General features: G+C 43.0%; 1 protein-coding gene across 1 annotated transcript in view; it reads left to right on the top strand.

Moving 5' to 3' along the window:
• Positions 1 to 21345, top strand: part of LOC8023778 (solute carrier family 12 member 2) — a 119912-nt gene that overhangs the window by 85032 nt on the left and 13535 nt on the right. Inside the window, exons 7-15 of the mRNA XM_040209210.2 lie at positions 6137 to 6248; positions 7041 to 7168; positions 9072 to 9272; positions 13492 to 13599; positions 14085 to 14208; positions 15267 to 15368; positions 18341 to 18496; positions 19421 to 19520; positions 20075 to 20186. Coding sequence (XP_040065144.1) covers positions 6137 to 6248; positions 7041 to 7168; positions 9072 to 9272; positions 13492 to 13599; positions 14085 to 14208; positions 15267 to 15368; positions 18341 to 18496; positions 19421 to 19520; positions 20075 to 20186 — 1143 coding nt within the window. The remainder of the gene's footprint in view (positions 1 to 6136; positions 6249 to 7040; positions 7169 to 9071; positions 9273 to 13491; positions 13600 to 14084; positions 14209 to 15266; positions 15369 to 18340; positions 18497 to 19420; positions 19521 to 20074; positions 20187 to 21345) is intronic.

Below are 21345 nucleotides of genomic sequence, written 5' to 3'. Positions count from 1 at the left end.
ACAGCTGGCGCGGAGCCAAAGAGGAAAAGCCCCGTGTTCCGCGGCGCGATGGAATATGGCGTGCTTATAGTTGCCGCTATGCCGTCGCCGGTTGTTCTTCGCTGTGTTTCCGTAGTAGCTGTGCGTGGGCTGTGATGTGTGTGTGTGTGTAGTTAAAACGATGGATGCGTTTCCCTCTTCAAGTGATATGGATGTGGTTTGTTCCACGAGTGGTATAGATGACCGTATCCAAGGGCGTCGACGAACTCTGACGGTCGAAGTACAGCAAAGGAGTGAAACTAATTACAAGAAGATTCATTGGTGGATCCTTTTGGAATAACTTAGCATGACCCTTGGGAAACGCGACACACGTCTTCCATTGGGAAACGCTAACACTGACACTGTAACAAGACCAAAAAGAGGCAGCAAAAAATAGAGGAAGCAAAAGAGAAAGCCAAAAGAGGAAAATGAAGGGGCCAGCGTTAGCGTTCCGGAAAGGGGAATATGTGTGGTGTTTCCAAGGCTTATGCTTACGCATTCCCTTAACATTCACCAATGGATCATCCCGTAATTTTTTTAAGTTCTTAGAGATTTGTTAAGATAATAAAAAAAATCAAATAAAAAGAAACCGTGAAAGTTGCATTAATGGAATCTGTGCAGGTGAGTTACAGGACCAGGGGAACATAATCTAATGGGTTAACCGTCACGATAGGCCGGTTAATGAAGTAAATTTTGTTAATGAACCTTTTAATTAGTGAAAATATACGCGCAGTCTCAATCAGAAACTTGCTGAGCCTCGTCTAAAACCACCAAATCTGTAACTTTTACACAATTCGGAGCTCGTGGGAACCACGGTAGTGCGCTAAAGTTATGCAATCGTTCAACAGGCGCAAAACTGGCGGTGAAAAAGCTCGCACAAGCTCGGAAAAACCGTGTTGGCGCGCTTTCGGAGCCGCAGTAGCCGTAGCTTTGCGCTTGCTGCACGCGGCCCAAATCTTTCCAAAAGTGTATATATATAGTGGTCTTCGGTGACGCTCAGCAAGTTTCTAATTGAAAGCATACGTTTATTTTCACTAACAAGTTAATTAACAAATATGGTTAATTATCCCGCTTATCGTGACTATTTTTGCCCCGAGATTATGTACCCCTTGCCGTATAACTTGCCTGCAAAAACCGCATTTGGTGCAGCTTTCACTTCCTTTTTAGAGCGCAGCTCTTAGGCGCCCGTTTCCGGGTCGAGCGGAGTCGGCGTCGGCGTAACCTCGCGTTGCATTATGGGACGTTTCCCATAATGACGTCCCATGTGACGTCACGAGGGTAACATTTTCCCGCTAAATTTGGCGGGAAAATTACGTGACGTCACGCTGAGTTTAGCGAAAATATTTAGCAGAAAAGTTTCCCAATTCAGTTTCCCCGCTAAATTTAGTGGGAAATTTTTCGCTAAATTTCCCCGCTAAATTTAGTGGGAAAAGTTTTGCTAAATTTCCCGCTAAATGAAAGGGGGCAGGAGAGGAGGAGGGGAGGGTACAGAGGGGGAGCAGGGGCATACCCTCCCCTTCTCCTCCTCAAGAGTTGCGCTCTAATTCGGCATTACAGAGACTCGTAAACGTCTTTAATTTTTTTAAACAAATCTGTAAAGCAAAAAAAACAAAAAACTTTTGTATTTTATTATAACTTTGTACGCATGATTATCTGACCGTGAACTTGAAATAACTCTGAATGATGCTATAAGCGAACTATCTCTGATAGATAGTGCGTAGATTTAATTTCGCAAATACTACAAAAAACTTCAGTCTAGTTATACGCAGATCTGAAGGGTCCCCGGGCTATCCGATAGGTGGCGCCAGGGTGCTAAGCGACTACGAGGGAACGGAACGGACTTGATGAATCATCTTTAACCACGTAGTACCTTCAGTTTATCTGCACCCTTTCACTTTGTCATATTTGCTTTTAGCACCTGGCAAAAAGTGGGCATCCCTAACTTTCTGGGACATCAACGCCTCGGCGCACGAACTAAAATGAGAATTTCAACTGAACGAAAACAAACATCGCAATGTTCCCTGGGAATATTTTAGATATCACAGTCTTAAATATATCACTTAACAGCAATTAATATTCTGGACGCGTATTGTTGTCATTCCATGGTTTTACAACATTTTTTAGCATTGAGCTTTACATCTTAGGAGAAAAATGGTATGTTTTTACACCCCTTGTCACATATAATTAGGGTGTATACTTTCCGGTGTTTATAATGGCAAACATCGACGGATGTTTATCGGTGTTTATTTATTTCACCAATACCGGTGCTTTTCGGTGAATTCTCTCGTCCAGACGCTAAAAAAGGTGATTGCCGGGGGAAATATTCCGAGTGTAAACTAGCGTTGAAGACGAAAAACAAAATTTATTTACATCTTTTACACAATCTCTTTTACAGTTGATTGTAGTATACGCATGCATACATTCCTGGGCTCGTGTCTGTCACTGACGCCCGCTTCTTCCTGTTGACGACGCGCTATTTCGAGACTGCCCGCTCAACATTTGCGCTGGACACGGGAAGCCCCAAAACGTAAAACGAGGCTTGAGATAGTACAGGGCCTAGGCCAGCAGTGACTGGCCTCTTGGCCACTGAGCTTCAAACTCGGCGTCCCTGGAGGACCGCTGACCTTGGGGAACAGTGGAACAAAGCTAGTGTCCTCCAAGAGTCCAACACAACGTAGGTCACAAAAGAAAGACAGGCAAAGTACATGATTCCGGGTAAGATAATGTGTTTGACAAAAGTTTGAGTAAAATTTAAAAAAAAAAACATAGCTAGAAAATAATGTTTAGAAATCGTTTTTTAACGTTTTTTTATTTCCTTTATTGGCGGATGCTTATTAACGTTATTCGGTTGAAAAAAAAACAGCGCTTGTTCACAATTATGAAAAAACTGTGTTTTTCGGTTTTAACCGATTTTGTATTTTCAAAACCGGCGGATGTTTATCGGTGTTTTTCGGAGTTCGATGTACAGCGGACTGACGTTGAACTAGCGGTATCAACTTTCACGAGCGGCTGGATAGGCCAGTTGTACAACTTACTGAAATACGCCTCGCAAGTGGGCTCATTTTCGTCTTTTGCGCATGAGAAAGGAAGTAGCGGTGACGTCAGAACGCCGAGCCCTGATTGGCTGATCGCGACCCCCTATCTCAGCGTCGTCTGCTCCTTTGCAACGTCGTCTGCTCGCAACATCGTCTGCGGTTGTCTTACCTTTCCTGCGACTTTCGGAGCGAACTCGACTTCGCCTTTAAGAGAGCGCAGACGAAATAACTCGAGTGGTTTGTTGTTTTGTTTAACAACTAGCAGACGCGCATCAAGGAGGGAAGTCAAAGGACTCACTCGCGAGGTGTCCCGAGGCGCCAAGGTTTGTTTGCTAAGAACCGAGAGGTGAGCGTGTTAGTGTCCGCAAGTTCCCTCCCAAATACATTTTCCTTCCTTTCGTGTGCGGCGAGACCCCTGATTCTTTAACGGCGTCGGCGGGTTGGCGCAGTTATAACGCCGTCTGCTTTACGTCTGCTAGTCAAAGCGATGGCTGCTTTACCTTTCCTGCGTCTGTCGGAGATTCACCGCTTTTTCACCGGCGAGTCACCGTTGCCTCGGGAAGCAAGGAGATAACAAGAGGAAGAAATTGACCTCTTAATCTAAAATTGAGGTCAGCGATCAAAGTATAATACGGGAAGGGTTCACAAGGCTCGCGCGGGCATATTCCATTCAGCACGCCAGCCGGTCGTGGGCAGACGGTCGCCGAGTCGCGGAGTGCTTGCTAGGCCTAACTGCCGTACTCGCTTGGTCGCTTTCGGTGGAATCGTGGCCGTTGGAGCTTTTCCCGGGTGTTTGTGGATCCAGCGTTCTTGTTCTTCGTGGTCTGTTTCGAGTACTTTTTACTTTTTTCTTGCTGCTTGAAGTCGGGACGCGTGAGAAGCGCAGGTAGAAAAATAAACGCCCGTGGGTCGTCCCGACCGCGACGCTGTCGGCCATGCTGATTTGATCGTAAGAAGTGCGTAAGACAGCTTCGGAGCTGTCGTAAGATTTAGTCGTAACCTGCGCAAAACTTACGAAAATTTCGCTGCGTGAATACGAATTTGTTCTTAAGTTTTGTCTTACGCACATTTTTGGCGTAAGACAAGTCGCAGGAAAGGTAAGACAGACGCAGACGACGTTGCGAGCAGACGACGTTGCAAAGGAGCAGACGACGCTCAGCTAGGGGGGCGCGATCAGCCAATCAGGGCTCGGCGTTCTGACGTCACCGCTAGCCCCTGCGCAAGAAGCAGACGAACTTGCCCTCCGCATAGCTAATGTATGTGTCATTGACTGAGAAAAAGTAATCGTTTTTTTTTTGTCCTAATGCAAAACCTCGATGTTCTTTATTTTTTTTATTCTTTTGATACATACTTTAGCTGTTTAATATGTTTCATCGCATCGTTATCAATCCCCTCGTAAAAGTTGTGGCCGTTACTTCGATATCAATGCATTGTACGTCGAACTGGAGTTTTTGGGGTGTAAATATGTGACAAAGGGTGTAAAAGCAAACCCTTTTTTCTTAGAGTGTATGACAGAGGGTGTAAGAATACACCCTTTTTTCTTAGAGTGTATGGCAAAGAGCAAAATATGATAATTTTGTGAATCTCATTCACTAAATTATCAATTTTCTTGCTTTTCTTGACAAAGGCTCGTAATTTTCCCGAGGACGGCAGTTTTTTGAGTATTATAAAATGTAAATTAATTAGTAGTTTGATATTTCCTTGAAAACATTTTATTCTACAGAGTGTCCCAGAAAGTTGGCCGTAGAAACCGTATTGGTTAGTTTTGTTCCAGTCGGTTCTGCTGGTACCTAACATATGCAGTTAGGGACGAGGTACGCCAAACTGTGTGGCCGCCATTTGTCTCGATTTGCATCGGTAGAAAAGTAGCACCCTGGAATGTGCGTGAGCAGCCTGACCTAGCATTTATTAATTGTAATGTTCATTTATTTACAATAACTGTCGATCCCATCGTAGGGCATCATTGCTGGGTAGAAAAGCGTACAAATGCATATCACTAAATACCAAAGACTTCCACTCATTCAGAGCACAAGCAGTAAGAAATGACTTGCGAAGTCTTGATTAGTAACATTTTAAGGAAGCCTTTTACAATGGTTAAAGGGGAAAATATAGAATATACAAATATTGATGGGCGGTTGGTAGGGTAAAATGGTAAGTGGGTGTTTACCTTGGGTGGCGTTTTATACCCATTAATTGCGTAGTTGAAATTTAAAAAGAAAAAGAAAAAAGTCTGCGTGTAGCATCTTTTTTTTTTTTAACTGAGGCAATCTTAAGAGCTTAGAAACAGATTCTTTCGCATGTGCACTAAAAATAAATCTGACAGCTTCATTCTGCGTCCTGTTTCTCGCGATTGATGCCTATATACCTGTGGGAATAAGTTCCCAAATTACGTTTGCATATTATAAACTCCGTAATTGTTTATTAATTAAAGGCCTTTTTCTTCATGGCCCCCGATTTTCTTCAAACTTGACCAAACACACAAGCAAATGTCGCTGAACCCAAACATTAGGTCAATATGTATATATTGTTTGCTAAGGTATTGAATTTATAATTTTGGTTCTCACCGCAGATCGGCAAGCAGGGTTTCATTCTTTAGGACGTAGAAATTGTTCTCAACTGATTACAAGAACTTTGATGGTGTCAAATGAATGCCCTGGAAGCTCTCTTCAGCCCCCTCGCAGCAGTACAAAACAGATGCGTGGCATACTCTGTTTTCTAGACTGTCTGCTCGACTTGCTAGCCGCCTGCCAGCGCCGTCACGGCACCGAAAAGCGCGGGTATATCTGAATGTTGGCTTTGACGTAACCTTCATTTGCCGATTTCAAAATAAATATTCTGGATTTCGCGACACATTCCGGAAAGAGTGAGAGCCGGGGATTCAGAATATATAGTTAGGGTAGCTAAAAAAAAGTTGCCAGGGTATCTACTACTCACACATTTTATGTCCCATATTCTAAGAGTGCTGAAGTGAACGTTTAGGCACACATTTTCAGTATAATCTAGTTTCGTTTTGTTCCTGACTGTATACAACTACTGTGTCTGCACAAATTGTAAAACTTGTGTTTTTGCTTTGCGTTGCCCAGGCCCAAATGGTGCTCCTGGTGATTTTGCTCGTGGCCATGGTTGACTTCATAGTGGGTGCCATGATCCCGCCCAGCCTTGTCGAGATGGGCAAGGGATACGTCGGGTGGTCCAGTATGTATAATCAAGCTTCTTCCAGTCTGTCATACCTTACATCCAACATCAGAACTTCTTTCTCTTTTTTCTAGAGCAATAGCATTTATTTTGGCAGTTTAACCACTTGATTAAACCCCTTGATTCCCAGATGGGACACGTTGAACCCTTATTGGTCCCCATTGATTCCCAGCTGATCCCAGTTAAGCACCTACTGCCGCATTGATTGATTTCCAGTGAAACCCCTATTGGTCCCTTTTTATTCTCAGTTGGTCCCAGTTAAACCCCTTCCGGTCCCTATTAGTTCTGAGCTGGTACCAATTGAATCCCTATTGGTCCCCATTAATTCCCAGTCGATCCCAGTTAAACCCCTACTGGTTTCTATTAATTCCCAGTGGTCCGGCCCCAGTTAAACCCCTACTCCCATTGGCTCCTAGTTGGAAACAGTTGACCCCCATTGATTCCCAGGTGGTCCCAGTTGAGGCCTTACTAGTACCCATGTGTTAACTCCCAGTTAGTCTCAATTAAGCCCCTACTGGTCCCCATTGATTCCCAATTGACCCCAGTTATATCCCTACTGGTCCTCATTGAATCTGAGTTGGGACCTGTTGAACCCTTCTGGTACCCTTAATTCCCAATCGGGATGAGTTGGACCCCTATTGTTTCCCACTGATTCCCGATTTGGACCAGTTGAAACCAGTTAAGATTTCCATTGGTCCCACACAGTTAGAAACTTTTGCCTGGTTTCTGTTGATAAAGGAATGAATATAATATTGGGTTGCATGTTCTGACAAGCATATTTTGTTTTTGCAGCATCACTAGCACTTGAGAACTTCGGTCCAGACTTCAGGGAAGGCGAGAACTTCTTCACAGTGTTCGCAGTCTATTTCCCGGCTGCAACTGGTATCTTGGCTGGCGCCAACATCTCTGGTGACCTGGCTGTAAGTGGAAACTTGCATTACTGGTATGCTGGTCTAAACCAAAAGCCAATCCTGTATAAGCCAGTTAGGACCTTTTGACAGAGTGCCAAACGAGGCAGATGTTTTCGACCTACTTACTTTTTTGTTGCTCTAGGAAATTAGCATTAGCATTATAAAATCATCACAGATGTGATTTTTGATTACTATGCAAATGTTGCAATTACTGATTCCAGTGCAGAGAGCAAGTCGTCTGCTTCTTGCATAGGAGTTGCGGTGATGTCAGAATGACGCCAAGCTCAGATTGGCTTTGATTCAAAGGATAAGGGGTAGACCTGAATGCTGGATTCCTTGAGGTTTACTCACTATTTTTTTTTCAATCAGCCAATAAGAGTTTGGTGTTCTGCCAACATCGCACCCCCTGTGCAAGAAGCAGACGAACTTGCGCTCCACATATTTACTATTCAAAATCCAGTTGACTACTTTGACTCTAAAATTGTGAATTACAATGGGAGATTGCTGCAGAATGTATTTTCGGCTTGTTTCTATTTTATAATGAACTGTTTGGAGCTTTTGGTATTGACTGTATGTGTGTGAGAGAGTGGAAATATTTTACTACTTGAAATTCTGCAAGTATAGAGCAGAGATTCTTGCCATAGAAAGGAACACATATGCCTGGTATACAATTTTCCAGGGGAACTAAAAAAACGTCAGAGAGAGAAGGAAAAATGCTAGAGGGACACTTTTTGTGCATTCCCTAGGGGTCTCTAGGGACACCTTCCCTTACTTCCTAGAGGTTCTAGGGACATTTCCTTACACTCCCTAGGGTTTTCCAGAGACACTTCCCTTAAATTCCTATCCTTCATTCCTTAGGACAATCTTTCTGAACTCCCAAGAGTTTGCTAGGGACTCTTTCCCCACACTCCCTGAGACATTTTCTCTAGCCCTTAGGGTTTACATGGTACACCTCCTCTATGTTTACATTGCACACTTACCCTGTGCTTCCTAGGGTTATTATATACCTTCTCCACACTCCCTTTCAACGGAAACTTTCTCTACGATCCCTTGGGCTCCCCAGGGACATTTTTTCTACATTCTCTAGGGTTCCCCAGGGACCCTTTTCCCTCTCCCTAGGAAAACTTTTTCTACAGTCCTTATAGTTTCCCTTGGACACTTTCCTTACAGTCCCTAGCATTCCCTAAGTACTTTCTCCACACTTCCACCCTAAGGACAGTTTTAGAGTGTAGCTCTTGGGTGCCCGCCCCGCTAAATTTAGCGGGAAATCGAATTAGTCATGAGGTCACATGACGTAAATTTTCCTGCTAAATCTAGCGGAGAAATCGGATTTTTTCATGGGTGATGTGACACGAAGTCATGTGACATCATTTTCCCCGCTAAATTTAGCGGGGAAACTGAATTGGTGTTGAGGTCACGAGGCATCAATTTTCCGTCTAAATTTAGTGGGGAAACTGTGGGAAAAGGAGGATGGGAGGGTACATGGGGGAAGGAGGGGAGGAGGAGCAGGGGGAGGATGGGCAGAGGAAGAGGAGGGGCATATTCTCCCCTCCTGCTTCTCAAGAGCTGCGCTCTAATTTCACATTACAGAGATTTGTAAACGCCTCATTTTCTCTACAATCCCTAGCGTTCCCCAGGGACATTTTCTTCATGCCTTGAGATCCCTAGGGTTCTCTAGGCACATTTTCCTCACCCTCCTTAGGAACACTTTCCCTATGCAATTTAGCCTGGTAAATGTCGAAACCAGATAAAAAGAGACAGATTCAGTGGAAAGCGACACTCTGGTAACATTGAATGCATCCGATCACCACCATGCCACATCCTTGGCCTTTACCATGCTCACATAACACATTGTCTCAGATGCCTCAGAGGCAGCTTGGCAGAGTGTTGATGTCCCACATTGCTGTTTCAGGACCCCCAGACGGCCATCCCCAAGGGCACCTATCTGGCCATCATTGTCACGACCATCTCATACATGTTCTTTGCGGCCATGGCTGGGTCCGTGACCTTGCGAGAGGCCACGGGCATACCCCCAATCAACGGCACCATGGAGGACATCCGCAACTGCACCATCACCGGGGGATGCGAGTACGGCCTGCTCTACGACAGTCAGGTGGGTTGTAAAAAATGTTGCTCGATGAACGTCCACTGGATATCCGTGGAACGTTAGAACATCTCGAGGACGTTTTCAGCACATCTGTGCTGCTACGGGTTCTGGTTAATTTGTAGGAAAGGTCTTTGGGACGTCATAGGCTAGGTGGTGCAAGCTACCTCCCTTTACAAAGCGTACAGCCGCTATCATCTATTCGTCCATCCAGCAATCGCCCAATACCATTACCATTACTGCTATGCCGGAACCGAGCCTTGAAAGCACCACACGTGTGGCTCGATACGCGTAGCCATGGTCTTGGTTGATTTGTTTCAGATGTGGTGCAGGCAATATTGAAATGTCATAGGCTAGGTGGGCAAGCTGCTACCGATTACAAGTAGTACACCCACAATCATCCATCCATCTAGCATTGCCATAATACTGTTGCCGTAAGCGAATTTGGAACATACCACATGTGTGGCTCGATGCACATAGCCACGGTTTTGATTGATTGTTTCGTATAGGTAGTGCAGGTAACTTTGGGATGTCATTTGCTAGGTGGCACAAGCTGCTGCCCTTTACAAATAGTAGAGCCATTATCATCCATCTCTAGCATTACCGTGGTACTGTTTCTCAATGCGGGTAGCTGCAGTTGTGATTGATTTGTTTCAGGGGTAGTGCAAGCAACATTGGGATGTTACAGGCTAGCTAGCATAACCTACTACACTTTGCAAACGGTACAGCCACTATCATTCATCTTCCCATCCAGTATTACCGTAATACTGTTGCCGTTATCATCATTCCAGAACAGGGACCAGGAACGTACCACAAAGAAATGTGTTAGCCAACGCCAGCTGTCGTCTCGTAGTGTACTGCATTTCTTTTTTGTATACAACAGTTCGGTATAAGCTGATGGGTGGCTCATATGTTTAATACTTTTCGGTATGTTTCTGGCCTGGTGCTAATGCCATGCCAGAACATTCCGAATTGCAGACCGAGCAAAAGTAAGGGAAACAGCAAACAAGTATGCAAATTAATATTCAAAAGTAAATGACAAATATAAAAAGAAGTCACTAAATATTTAGTAGGGCGAATATGCCACTCCACTTATGACAAACTCCAATACATATACAACAATAATAATCTTTATTTTGTAGGGTGTCCAAAAACAGCACAAGGCCTAAATAGTGGTACACCGCTCGTCATCAAGGATAAATGCAGGCAACAAAACAAGGTCGTGACTATGTACAAATAATTGACTCAAGCCTATGTCGAAAAACAATCAGGTCGCTAAAGATATCTACAGCAGATTGATCCAGTCTGTTAAATTCAAGTTGCATTCTTGTTAGTGGTGACGCGACATTCAAAGCAGACGGGTAAAAAGGACTTTGAAATCGATTGGACCGCAAGGGAGCGTGAAAACAGACAGTGCTTAACAAAAGTGGTGAGTCAACAGCACCGTTTACAACCTTATGTAAAAACATTAGATCACGTAATCGTCTTCTATCGAGTAACGTACACAACCCAAGTTTTTTAAGTAATTGTTCGTAGCTGTAGTAGCAAGTACGGTCGAAATATCTGTCGTAAATTATGCCTATGAAGCGTTTTTGAACACGCTCAATACAGCATGATGCAGTGAGGTTAATGCAGTTCCATACAGAAGAAGCATACTCCAGCTTCGTACGCACTAGGCAACAAAATAAACGCACAAGACAAACAGGCGAAGAAAACTTTCTCGTGAAACGAGATATCGCCCCAAGGTTTCTAAAAGAGGCGTTGCAGATAGTTAAAACGTGATGATTAAAATTTAACGATGAATCAATAAAAATTCCAAGATCACGAATGACGACGACTCGGGTGATGACGCTGCCACCTATTGTGTAGGAAAATGCAAGCGAATCACGCTTTCTAGTGAGAGCCATTGTTCTTGTTTTTTGTTCGTTCAGTGGAAGATAATTCTTTGCACACCACTGTGAAATTTGCAATGCGTCCTCCTGAAGAAGTACGCAATCGGAGTGAGATTGTACACGTCGAAACAGTTTGATGTCATCCGCATACAAGAGCACTTTTGAATTTTTCGCACAGAGCGAAATGTCATTCACAAACATCAAAAATAATAGTGGACCCAGGTTGCTTCCTTGGGGTACTCCAGAAGGCGATGAAAAATAATCGGACATGGATCCTGACACACAAACATAATTTGTACGACATGTAAGATAACTTTTGAACCATTGGCAGTAAGTCAAGCACAAACCATAGCTATCTAGTTTCGTCAGAAGTGTGCTGTGATTAACCTTGTCGAATGCCTTCATCATATCAAAGTATATTACGTCGACTTGCTCGCGGTTGCAAACCAATGGAACGGCATAATCTAAAAAAGAGCATAGATTGGTTTCAACCGACTTACCCTTCAGAAATCCATGTTGTTCTGGGTTCATTTTATGTCTAAAGTGCCTTTACAGACGTTTATGCATTATAATTTCAAAAACTTTGGAAAAACTGCACAACAATGAAACGGGACGATAGTTGTTTACAGTACTAGGGTCCCCTGCTTTATGAATCGGAACAACAACAGAGCGTTTCCAGATAGAAGGAAATATTCCTGAATGTATCGATAAATTAAATATGTGTAATAAGACAGGAGTTAGCAGTTCGGCACACCCTTTCACAATAAAACTTGGAATTCCATCTGAACCAGCAGACAGCTTCGATTTCATATTACGAATGCTTTCCCTGATTTCAGGTTCGTCAATTGGGATAAAAGACAGAAAATCAGATGTGCCATGGCACGTCGCGTTATTGTCAGGGACAGATGCTGATGAAAAACATGATTTAAAATGCTCAGCAAACATGTTGGCAATTTCAATTGAATCACACGTATAGCCAGAACTATTTCGCATCGGTGCCACGCTACTATTCCGCTTCTTTTTTGTCGGTACATATTTCCAAAAGTTTTGAGGCTTGGCGTACATGTCAGACTCAAGCCCATGCAAATGTGCACTTTCGTCTTTTTTAAAAAGCCATTTTGCCAAAGCACGACAGTCACTAAATTTTGCGTACCACTTGTTCAATCCCGACCTTTTAAAAAGACGGTGATAATGAAGCTTACGTCTCAAGCAACTTCTTAATTCCTTTGAGAACCACGCAGGGTACTTGTTTAGTCTCGAAACACGTTTAGGCACGAAGTCATTTATCGCGCTCGAGACCACTTCTGTAAGTGCCTCAGCAGCTGAATCAGCGCACTTGTTATTCAGGATAGGTTTCCAGTCATAGCACTGAAAGTACTTGTACATATTCAAGTAATCGCCACTGCTGTACAGTAAGTACTCATAGCTGCATAGGGCCTGTTTACGCAGCGGAAAACAAAATGACACAGCGAAAGGCGGATGGAAATGGTCAACACGTGTTAAGGGGTCAGTGATTGGCGAAATATAGTTGATTGGAGTAGAAACTAATACAAGGTCAAGCACATTTCCAGCTGAATTCTGGATGGTGTTACGTTGTTCAAACCCATTAAAATAAATAAAGTCAAACAGCTCAAAACAAAACAAGCTCATTTAATAAAATTTCTGAGTTTATTATGAGAGGGTTCTGTCACACATACTATGTTTGTATGTTTTCTACCTGTCCCATATTCATCTACATGTAACATATGCCACATGCTCATACCATACATGTCACATGTTTTCCACACTGATCCCGTGCATGGAACATATTTTTACTTTTTAACATATCACGCAGTGGAACAGACAAGGAGGTAGAAATGCAATATATGGTGTGAAATTCTGAAAATTAGAGCCTGCTTTTTTTCCCTCAGTTTCGTTTGGGAAAGCTTACTAACTTAATGACATCACCAACCCAATCCCATGGCTGTGATGCATATTGGCAGAGAGGTTGGGCAAAAGTACACCTCGCAACTTGGCCTGGCAACGACTTGGGAGAGACGGTTAGTTCGCTAAGCTTGAAGCCGAATGCCCGTCTTTCATCTATGAACGTCATGATTATGTTCACGCAGTATTTAGAAAAATCGAGGAAAGAGGTTTCATGGTTCCTAAGAATCTGAACAGACGTTCCAAATTGGTTCCTTTGATTGGGAGTTCCTGTTATCATGAGGGTTAGACTGAATGCAGGTGAAGCTTGAAAACTAACTGGATGGGTTCAGTTTTCAACTGCATCTTTCAGCGAGGCCGGCAAGGGGGGTTGTCCTCTACCTTATATAATCCTGTGTACCGTCCTGTTTCAGGTGATGGAGCTGGTGTCTGCCTTCGGACCTCTTGTTTATGCCGGCATCTTTGCTGCCACGCTCTCCTCTGCCCTGGCCAGCTTGGTCAGCGCCCCCAAAGTGTTCCAGGTAAGTTTCTTTCTTTTGCATAGGAATCGATAGGGTGCCTTCACATCTGCTTTGCTTAGGGTGGTGTCATGAGATGTGACACTCCTTTTTCGTTCTTGTTCTGGAACACAAAAAAGAGTGTCTCGGCGCAAGCTTTTGGCGTTGACTGTGTTACGGTGGAAGTTTGTTTCCTGTTGGAGTGACTTCGTACGTGCGCTTTGCTTATACTCCATTTTATACATAGTACGCAGTGCTGTCAAAGCTATTGGCACTAGATCGTGGCTCCATCTACGGTTTCATTTATGCGAGAACGCGTGCAAGTAATCTGCAAGATCCAACCATATGCTGGCACCAGCAGCTTTGACTGCATTGTTCACTAAGTATAAAACAGAATATAGGATGGTGACATTAGGCTGCGTGCCTTCACGTGTGCTTTGCTTTGGATGGTGACAGCAGACGTGACGCTTCCACCGTGTGTTTATAATGACGCATTGTTCTTCTGGTAGGCTCTGTGCAAGGACAGGATCTTCCCACACATCCACATTTTTGCCAAGGGTTATGGCAAGAGCAACGAACCACGGCGCGGCTACCTCCTTGCCTGCGCCATTGCCCTTGGATGTGTTGCCATTGGTGAGTGTGCCCAGCCAGTAATTACAGTGAAACTAGTGCCGCAGTGAAACATGACTATGATCAAATCAATTTGCGAAACAAAATATTTATTAAATCAGTATTTTATTTTATCTGTTCAGCTTAAGACCTGTATTATATTTGTTTATTTATTTTAGATATGTATTTTTTTGAGAAATGTATTACCTACAAGCTTTTTGTGTACTTTTATTATGTGCTTGCTACTTTACTTCAAGCATACTACTTTTGCTACAGGCTTTCATTAAAAACTTGCTACTTTTACTACAGGCTTATCTCTACTTTTGTTTGCAGTATAGTTAAGCTGGTGGCAATCTTTAAGGATCACATGAGCAGTTTTGCTGCTGATATGGTGTAGCACTAATATTGTGAACTTTTTCTTAGTTTCTGAATTGATTTTGCTATAAATGTTTGACTAGGATATTAAGTGACACCACTTTGCAAACTGCTGTATAATTGTTCGCTAAGTTTCAGACATAAATGAATTAAGAATCAGTTCATCCTACGTACTAGTTTATTCTGTCATGTATTAAATATTAATAATGAATATGCTTACTGACAGTGCAAACAGTCAACAATTAAGCACTCAAGTTAAGTCTAACTTGATGCAAAATCCACACTTGTCAAATATATGGTAAACTATAGTAACTTATAAATGATTGAGTCAATGAATCAAAACTGTAGAGTTACTTAATGGAGTGGTCCTAAACCTCCTGACAAATCATCTGTAAAAGAAATATATTAACGATAAAATGTGTGCCAAAAATTGAGTGCCAGTACAAACTGGCATTTAATTCTGATGTCCCGTGTGCCACATGTCCGTGCGCCACAAGTGTTTCCACATTTTCCTTTACCTCTCCTATTATACTGCACATTCATAAACAAAGGTCTGCCATCTTTATCTTAGTTTATGTTGTTACTTGTAAACACATCGCCGCACATTGCTAGTGTTGTGTTTTTCATGGTCCTCTTTCTCGAATAATTGGGGTGCCGTGCTCATGTCATTCAACTTTAAAAAAATATTTTCCCTTCTTTTTCGACAGGCGAGCTGAACGCCATTGCACCCATCATATCCAATTTCTTTATGGCTGCATACTCCCTGATAAACTTTTCTTGCTTTCACGCTTCCTACGCCAAGTCCCCAGGTGAGTTTGCACTCAACATTAGTCGTATGTCTGAGAAAGGTTTTGGGATCCCAGCTCAGATTAGAGAATGCGATTGCAAAAACCATTCCATTGACAGTTGTTTTTGATGCATCTATGCACACTGCGTAGATTGTGTATAGGGTAGTCAGGCATGAATTGATTTTAAACTTTCTAATATCAGTTTATATAGTGGTTAGGGATGTGTAAATGCTGCTTGAAACTGAGTAGTGCAGCGTCGTGTCGTCCCTAGCTTTGATGACGCAAAGAGAGCCAATAGGTCGTGGTTCTGCCTAGGACTGTGAAGGTTGTGAATGCTGCAGTAGTATTCAAATCAAACCACCATTCGTACAGTCCTACTAGTGGTGCATATGGTTTCACACTCGGATCTAATAAAAATTTTAGAAAATTCAGATTCTAAAATTATTTCCAAGATTTGCTTTGTTGAGTGCACTTCCCCTCGCGGCATGGGTGCGCGCCGGCAAAGCGTTGCTTTGCCGGCGCGCACCCATGCCGCAGGTGCAGCTTCACTGCAGTACTCATGAGCGCTCACAGGAAAGTACACATTTCAGGGACATAAATGTTCTTACTTCAAATATTTCGAAAAATGTTTTTTAACCTTTTATAAAGCAAATGTTTTAGTTGTATTTTCTGCTGTTAGAATAGAGAAGTATGTAGTATACATACACACAGGTTTAATTCAGTCAAGTGATTGTCAATGCACATCGTCTTTACACTCTTTTCTCCACCTTTCTATCAAATTTTCATATATAGCACACCATTATAAAAAATATCTTGACTATGAAGACGGATTACATTTTATTAAAACAAGATTTCCATAACTTGGCTATAGCTTGAGCAGCATCTGCTGTCTCTTTATTTAAGAAAATGTTGAAGCCCCAACAACTCTCTTGAGCAGGATCTGCTGTCTCTTTATTTAAGAAAATGTTGAAGCCCCAACAACTCACTTGACAGTATTACTGCATACTTGTGCCTGAAAAGGTACCAAAGTGCCAAAAATATAGTTTTGGAATACCACCTGTATACTAAAAGTAAAGGTGCCAAAAACAACAAGGACCAATGCAAAGTAAGACAATACAATTGGCACTTTTTTCTTTTCCTTTGTGTCCTTGATGTTTCTGGCGCTTTTATACTTTTTAAACTATGAACCAACTATCCCAATTACCAACTTCTCACCAATGTATACTGTTCTTCTGTCATCCAATATGGGTGCACTTGTTAATCAGTACGGCTTTATTTCCCAGAGCACCAGCATGGGCTACTGATAGGTCAAGGGGTCCGATTTTGGTTGTGGTGAGAGCAAGAGCATTGTCGGCTGCTGATTTTGACGTTTTGCCACAGGCTGCGTGTAATAAACGGATGATATTTTTTTTATCAGTTAGCAAGGTCAAGATTGGACCGCACCTTAACGAGAATGCCTCACCAACACAGAAATGGTGAAAGAAGACTGTTTGTCTTTGATGTGCTTGTGCTTAGTACATCCTCATCCACCGGTTGATCTCAGCTTGTGCATGGCAGCAGAACTACTTGAGGTTTGGTAACGAAGCACGGGTTGTCAATGGCTTCCAATCTGAAATAGCAGACGATGACAATTTCAGCCCGCTTGCGATCCTGCTTTCCCACAATGCTCGGTTCGTAGCAGGCGATCAACTTTTAATGTGTTAATATTAGAACGCTCGTTTTGGCGAAAACCCGGCAATGTCTTTCATTTGTGAGCACCATTGAGAGAGGGAAAAGGAGGGAAGAGGGTGACGCGTGCGACGCTCTTATTGTTCTGAAACGTTGACGTCAGCACGCGTCAAACTCTCCCTCTCTCCTCGACGCTGACAAACTGACAGACGCCGCCGGGTTTTTGTCGAAATGAGCCCCTTTGTTTTCGGCAAAGTCATGCGCACAGCTGGTGCGGAGCCAGAAAGGCGGAGGCGCTGTGCAACACCTCCTAGATAGGGAAGCTGTATTGCTGAACAAGATGGCGTAATCAGGAAAGGTCAACGCTGGGCAAAGATTGGAAACGAGTGCTGTGTCGTCGCTTGGCTTCGAGTCAAGTTTGAGCCCAACATTGACACAATCGCTGTGTCAAATCTGTGCCCAGCATTGGCCTTCTCCAGTGATGCTGTCTCATTCAGCACTACGGCTTTCTTATCAAGGAGGTGTTGCGCTGCGGCGCGGTGGAATGCGGGCGTGCTCAGTCGCCACTCTGCCGCCACCGTTGTTCTTCGCTCTGGGCTTTTGTAATAGCGGTGTGTAAGCTGTGATGTGTGTGTATGGTTAAAACAATGGATACGGTTCCCTCAACTAGTGATATGGAGGTGCTTCCTTCCACGAGTGTTATGGATGTGGTTCTTTCCACGAGTGATATGGATAACCGTATCCAAGGGCGTCGACTCACTATGACAAGCAGAGTACAGAAAAGGGATGAAAACAATTACAGTAAAGTTCATTGGTGGATATTACGGAATTCACCAGCATGACTCTTGAGAAACGCCACACACATCCCTTTTTGGCAAACGCTAACACTGACCTCGTAACAAGGCCAAAAGTGGCATAAAAAAATAGAGGAAGCAAAATAGAAAGCCAAAAGAGGAAAGTGAAATCAGCGTAAGCGTTTTCAAAAGGGGTATATGTGTGGCGTTTTAAAGGGTCAGGCTAACACATTCCATTAGAATCCACTAATGGATATTCTTGTAATTTTTTCTGGTTTGTTAGCAGACGATGAACGATGTTTTCTCTTCCTATTTTCGTCTGCTAATGGGGCTTCGTAATGGAGAGACTGTACTTTACTCGCGTTAGCAGACGAACGCCATTTGGGCTCACCCCTAGAGAGGCAAATCAGATCTGGCCCGAGAGGCAATTGGATCTTTCGGTGACGAAAATCGGACCCCCAGGGTCCGATTTTCGTAAGCAGTGTTTTTGATGGTGCTCCGTTTGTTTTCCTTTCCACGTGTGCGAGACAGGCTTCCGTCCGGCGTTCAAGTACTACAACATGTGGCTCAGCCTGGTGGGAGCCATCCTGTGCGTTTTTGTCATGTTCATCATGAACTGGCAGACTGCACTCATCACCTTCGCTGTCATCCTCGGCCTCTACATCTACATCAGCTACAGAAAGCCTGGTGAGCTGTTTTAACGCAGAATGCACTATCCGGTCTTGTCTCGTTGATATGGCCAGACCCCGTTGATATTATAACCCCACCAGATAGACAACAATTTAGCGGACGAACGGGGTAAATATGTGGAGGAATTTTATCTGAATATTACGGACGACTCGCATTATGGATAATTGCTGGGGGGTGCGGAGGTGTCCGTGTTAACAAGACTTGCATGTAGCACATGATTTTGTCCTTTTGAGTGTAATGTTCGGACCAAACATTAAACAAATAAACTGCTAAATTTAGTGGGGAAGGTTTTTCCACTAGATATAGCTGGAAAATGGCATATAAATGTTCAGCTGTATATATGTATGTGTGTGTACGTACGAACAATTCAAGACGAAGCTAACAAAGATGCACACGTATATAAAACTGAGTGAAAGCAGATCCCGCATAATTCTGACTTTATACATAGAATTGGTGTGTTTAAAAATTTGTTGTGACATGAAAAGGGGTGGGTTGTTGCAGAGACAGTTTATTTTGCCACGGAATTCTTAATGCTTTACTAATCTTTGAAACTTTTATGGGATCACTAGAAAAAAGGAAATTTTGACAGATTTTTTTTTATGATTATAGTAAGTTGGGTCACTGGCGAGAGCTTATAAATCCATAACAAAACAATCAACTCACTGTATTCGATGAACTGCCTATAGGGTGTTTCTGTTATGGTGTCAAACTTAGACACTATACCACATTTAGCTATTCATTAACTTGATATGTTTTTATTAAGTCATATATTACGTAATACTTTATATAAGGCCTCACCTGACGCTTGGACCTAAACTCTGCAATAGACTTTTTGTTTTTTTGTGATGCCATATTTTTATTGCATTCTTGTGTTGCTGCCTTTTGTGACTGATTGACACTAGAATGATTGAATTCTTGCAGATGTGAACTGGGGCTCCTCTACCCAAGCTCAGACATACAAAGACGCTCTGAGCGCCGTGTACCGCCTCAATATGGTCCAAGAACACGTCAAAAACTACAGGCAAGATTTTCTTTTTTTGGCAGACTAAATTTTAGTTTATTGGTTTTCAAACTGTTGTCTGCAAACCCCCCCAGAGGACCTCGAGAGTGTTCATGGGGGTCCGCGCAGAGTAAAAAAAAACAACAAAACACTCCAAGAAGCCTCCCAGTAGGTCGGGAGTTCATGATGGCCAAAAGTGATATACGCTGTCCTAGGTCTTCATCTTTGTGCATTCTCTAAGAACATTAGCTTTTCATGATCTGCCCCTGATCGGAATGCAAAAACTGGGAGACAGTGCTCTATGCTGGGTGTATGCAGGTCCATTTTTCATGTAACTTGTTCAGACTGGTTTTTATCCTCACTTGAACATACTATAATCACTGCCACTTTACCCTTGACCATACAAATCATTTTTTTCTTACGGGAGTAGGCGTACTGGTGCTAGTCACTTTTTTTAGGTTACCCAAGTGGCGACTCAGAGCACTGAATTTCAGCACTTGTCCTTCATTTGACCTTGATGTGACCTTGATAAATCCTTTCCTCTTAATTTGACCCTGACGAACTTTCAATGACAGGCCTCAGATCCTGGTACTGACGGGTGACCCCAGCCACAGGCCCCCGCTGGTCGACTTTGCGTACAGCATCACCAAAAAGCTGTCACTTCTCATCTGTGGCAACATCACCCCTGTACGTACACATTTTTAGGATCGTGCAAATATTAGAACTTTCGAATAATAGTTTCGAATACTACACTATTTGATATTTGCTTCGAGATGAACTGCGATATTAATACCTCTCTAAGTGTTCATCGTGGAGGGTTAACCCCGTTGAGTGCGCTTCTTACCGAGCACCGGTGCCTTGCGGAGATGCAACACCCACGGAGCTGGCTTGCGCGGGTGTCGCTTCTCCGCAGTGCACCCGTGCTTGGTAAGAAGCGCGCTTAACGGGACTAACCCGCTGCGACCAATCTTCGTTTTTCTTTTCTTTATTAGGCACAAAATGCTATGTTATGACAACACCTCGCCCCACTTCTTGCGGGCGCAACTAAAGTATTCCCTCATGTTGTTAATTTCGTCAAACAAGTGTGCGCCCAGTCGGGTGGACCAACACTTCGAAAAGTACAAATATTGCATTAGCGCACTTAGGAAAAAATCACACTTTCAAAAGCGGGATGGTATGCACGCGCACATTGTGTATTTCCAAATAAATTGAAACTTTGGAAATGTCGATATGTATTGCAGTAAAATTTTTAAAAATTAAACTGACTATTATGCAACAGTATATGTTAAGGTGAGATGCCATGACAACCTGTGTTCCTAATTACATTTAACTCAAATTTTTTTCTTGCTTTTTAAGATTTGAAATTGAAGAAAGAGTGTTTGCATATAGCAAACAGATTTATAAACCCCTGATTAGGCATAGCTGGGCATCCTTATAGGTTTGATTTTACGTCAATTACATCATTTACTTGTCATCCCAATGTATACTTTGAACTTTCCAGGGTCACACTCCATATAAGTTGGATTAAAATTACTTTAGAAATGAACAAGGGGAAGCTTGTTCATTTCTAAGGTAATTCTAAGGTGCACCATGAAAGTGGAAGTTTCATTAGCATGGTGCAGCAGTGACAGGCTTGGGAAAACTATTAAATAATCGATTTAAAAAAATATTTGGCCCAAAACACTATACATGCCTTGAACGTGACATCATATGGCACTGTACCAGACTCCATTGCTCCATACCAATCCTGTAGCCGTACCTTCCGCAGCTTAAGCTTGCCGAGAAGAAGGAATTCGATGGTGCCAAATGTATGTTGCAAAAGGAACAGGCACCAGATTTTGGCCTG

The sequence above is a fragment of the Ixodes scapularis genome, unplaced genomic scaffold (assembly GCF_016920785.2).
Source record: "Ixodes scapularis isolate PalLabHiFi unplaced genomic scaffold, ASM1692078v2 PGA_scaffold11__112_contigs__length_91849675, whole genome shotgun sequence".
Lineage (NCBI taxonomy): Eukaryota > Metazoa > Arthropoda > Arachnida > Ixodida > Ixodidae > Ixodes > Ixodes scapularis.
Note: the sequence above shows the minus strand (reverse complement) of the source record. Positions and strands in the feature narration are given on the sequence as shown.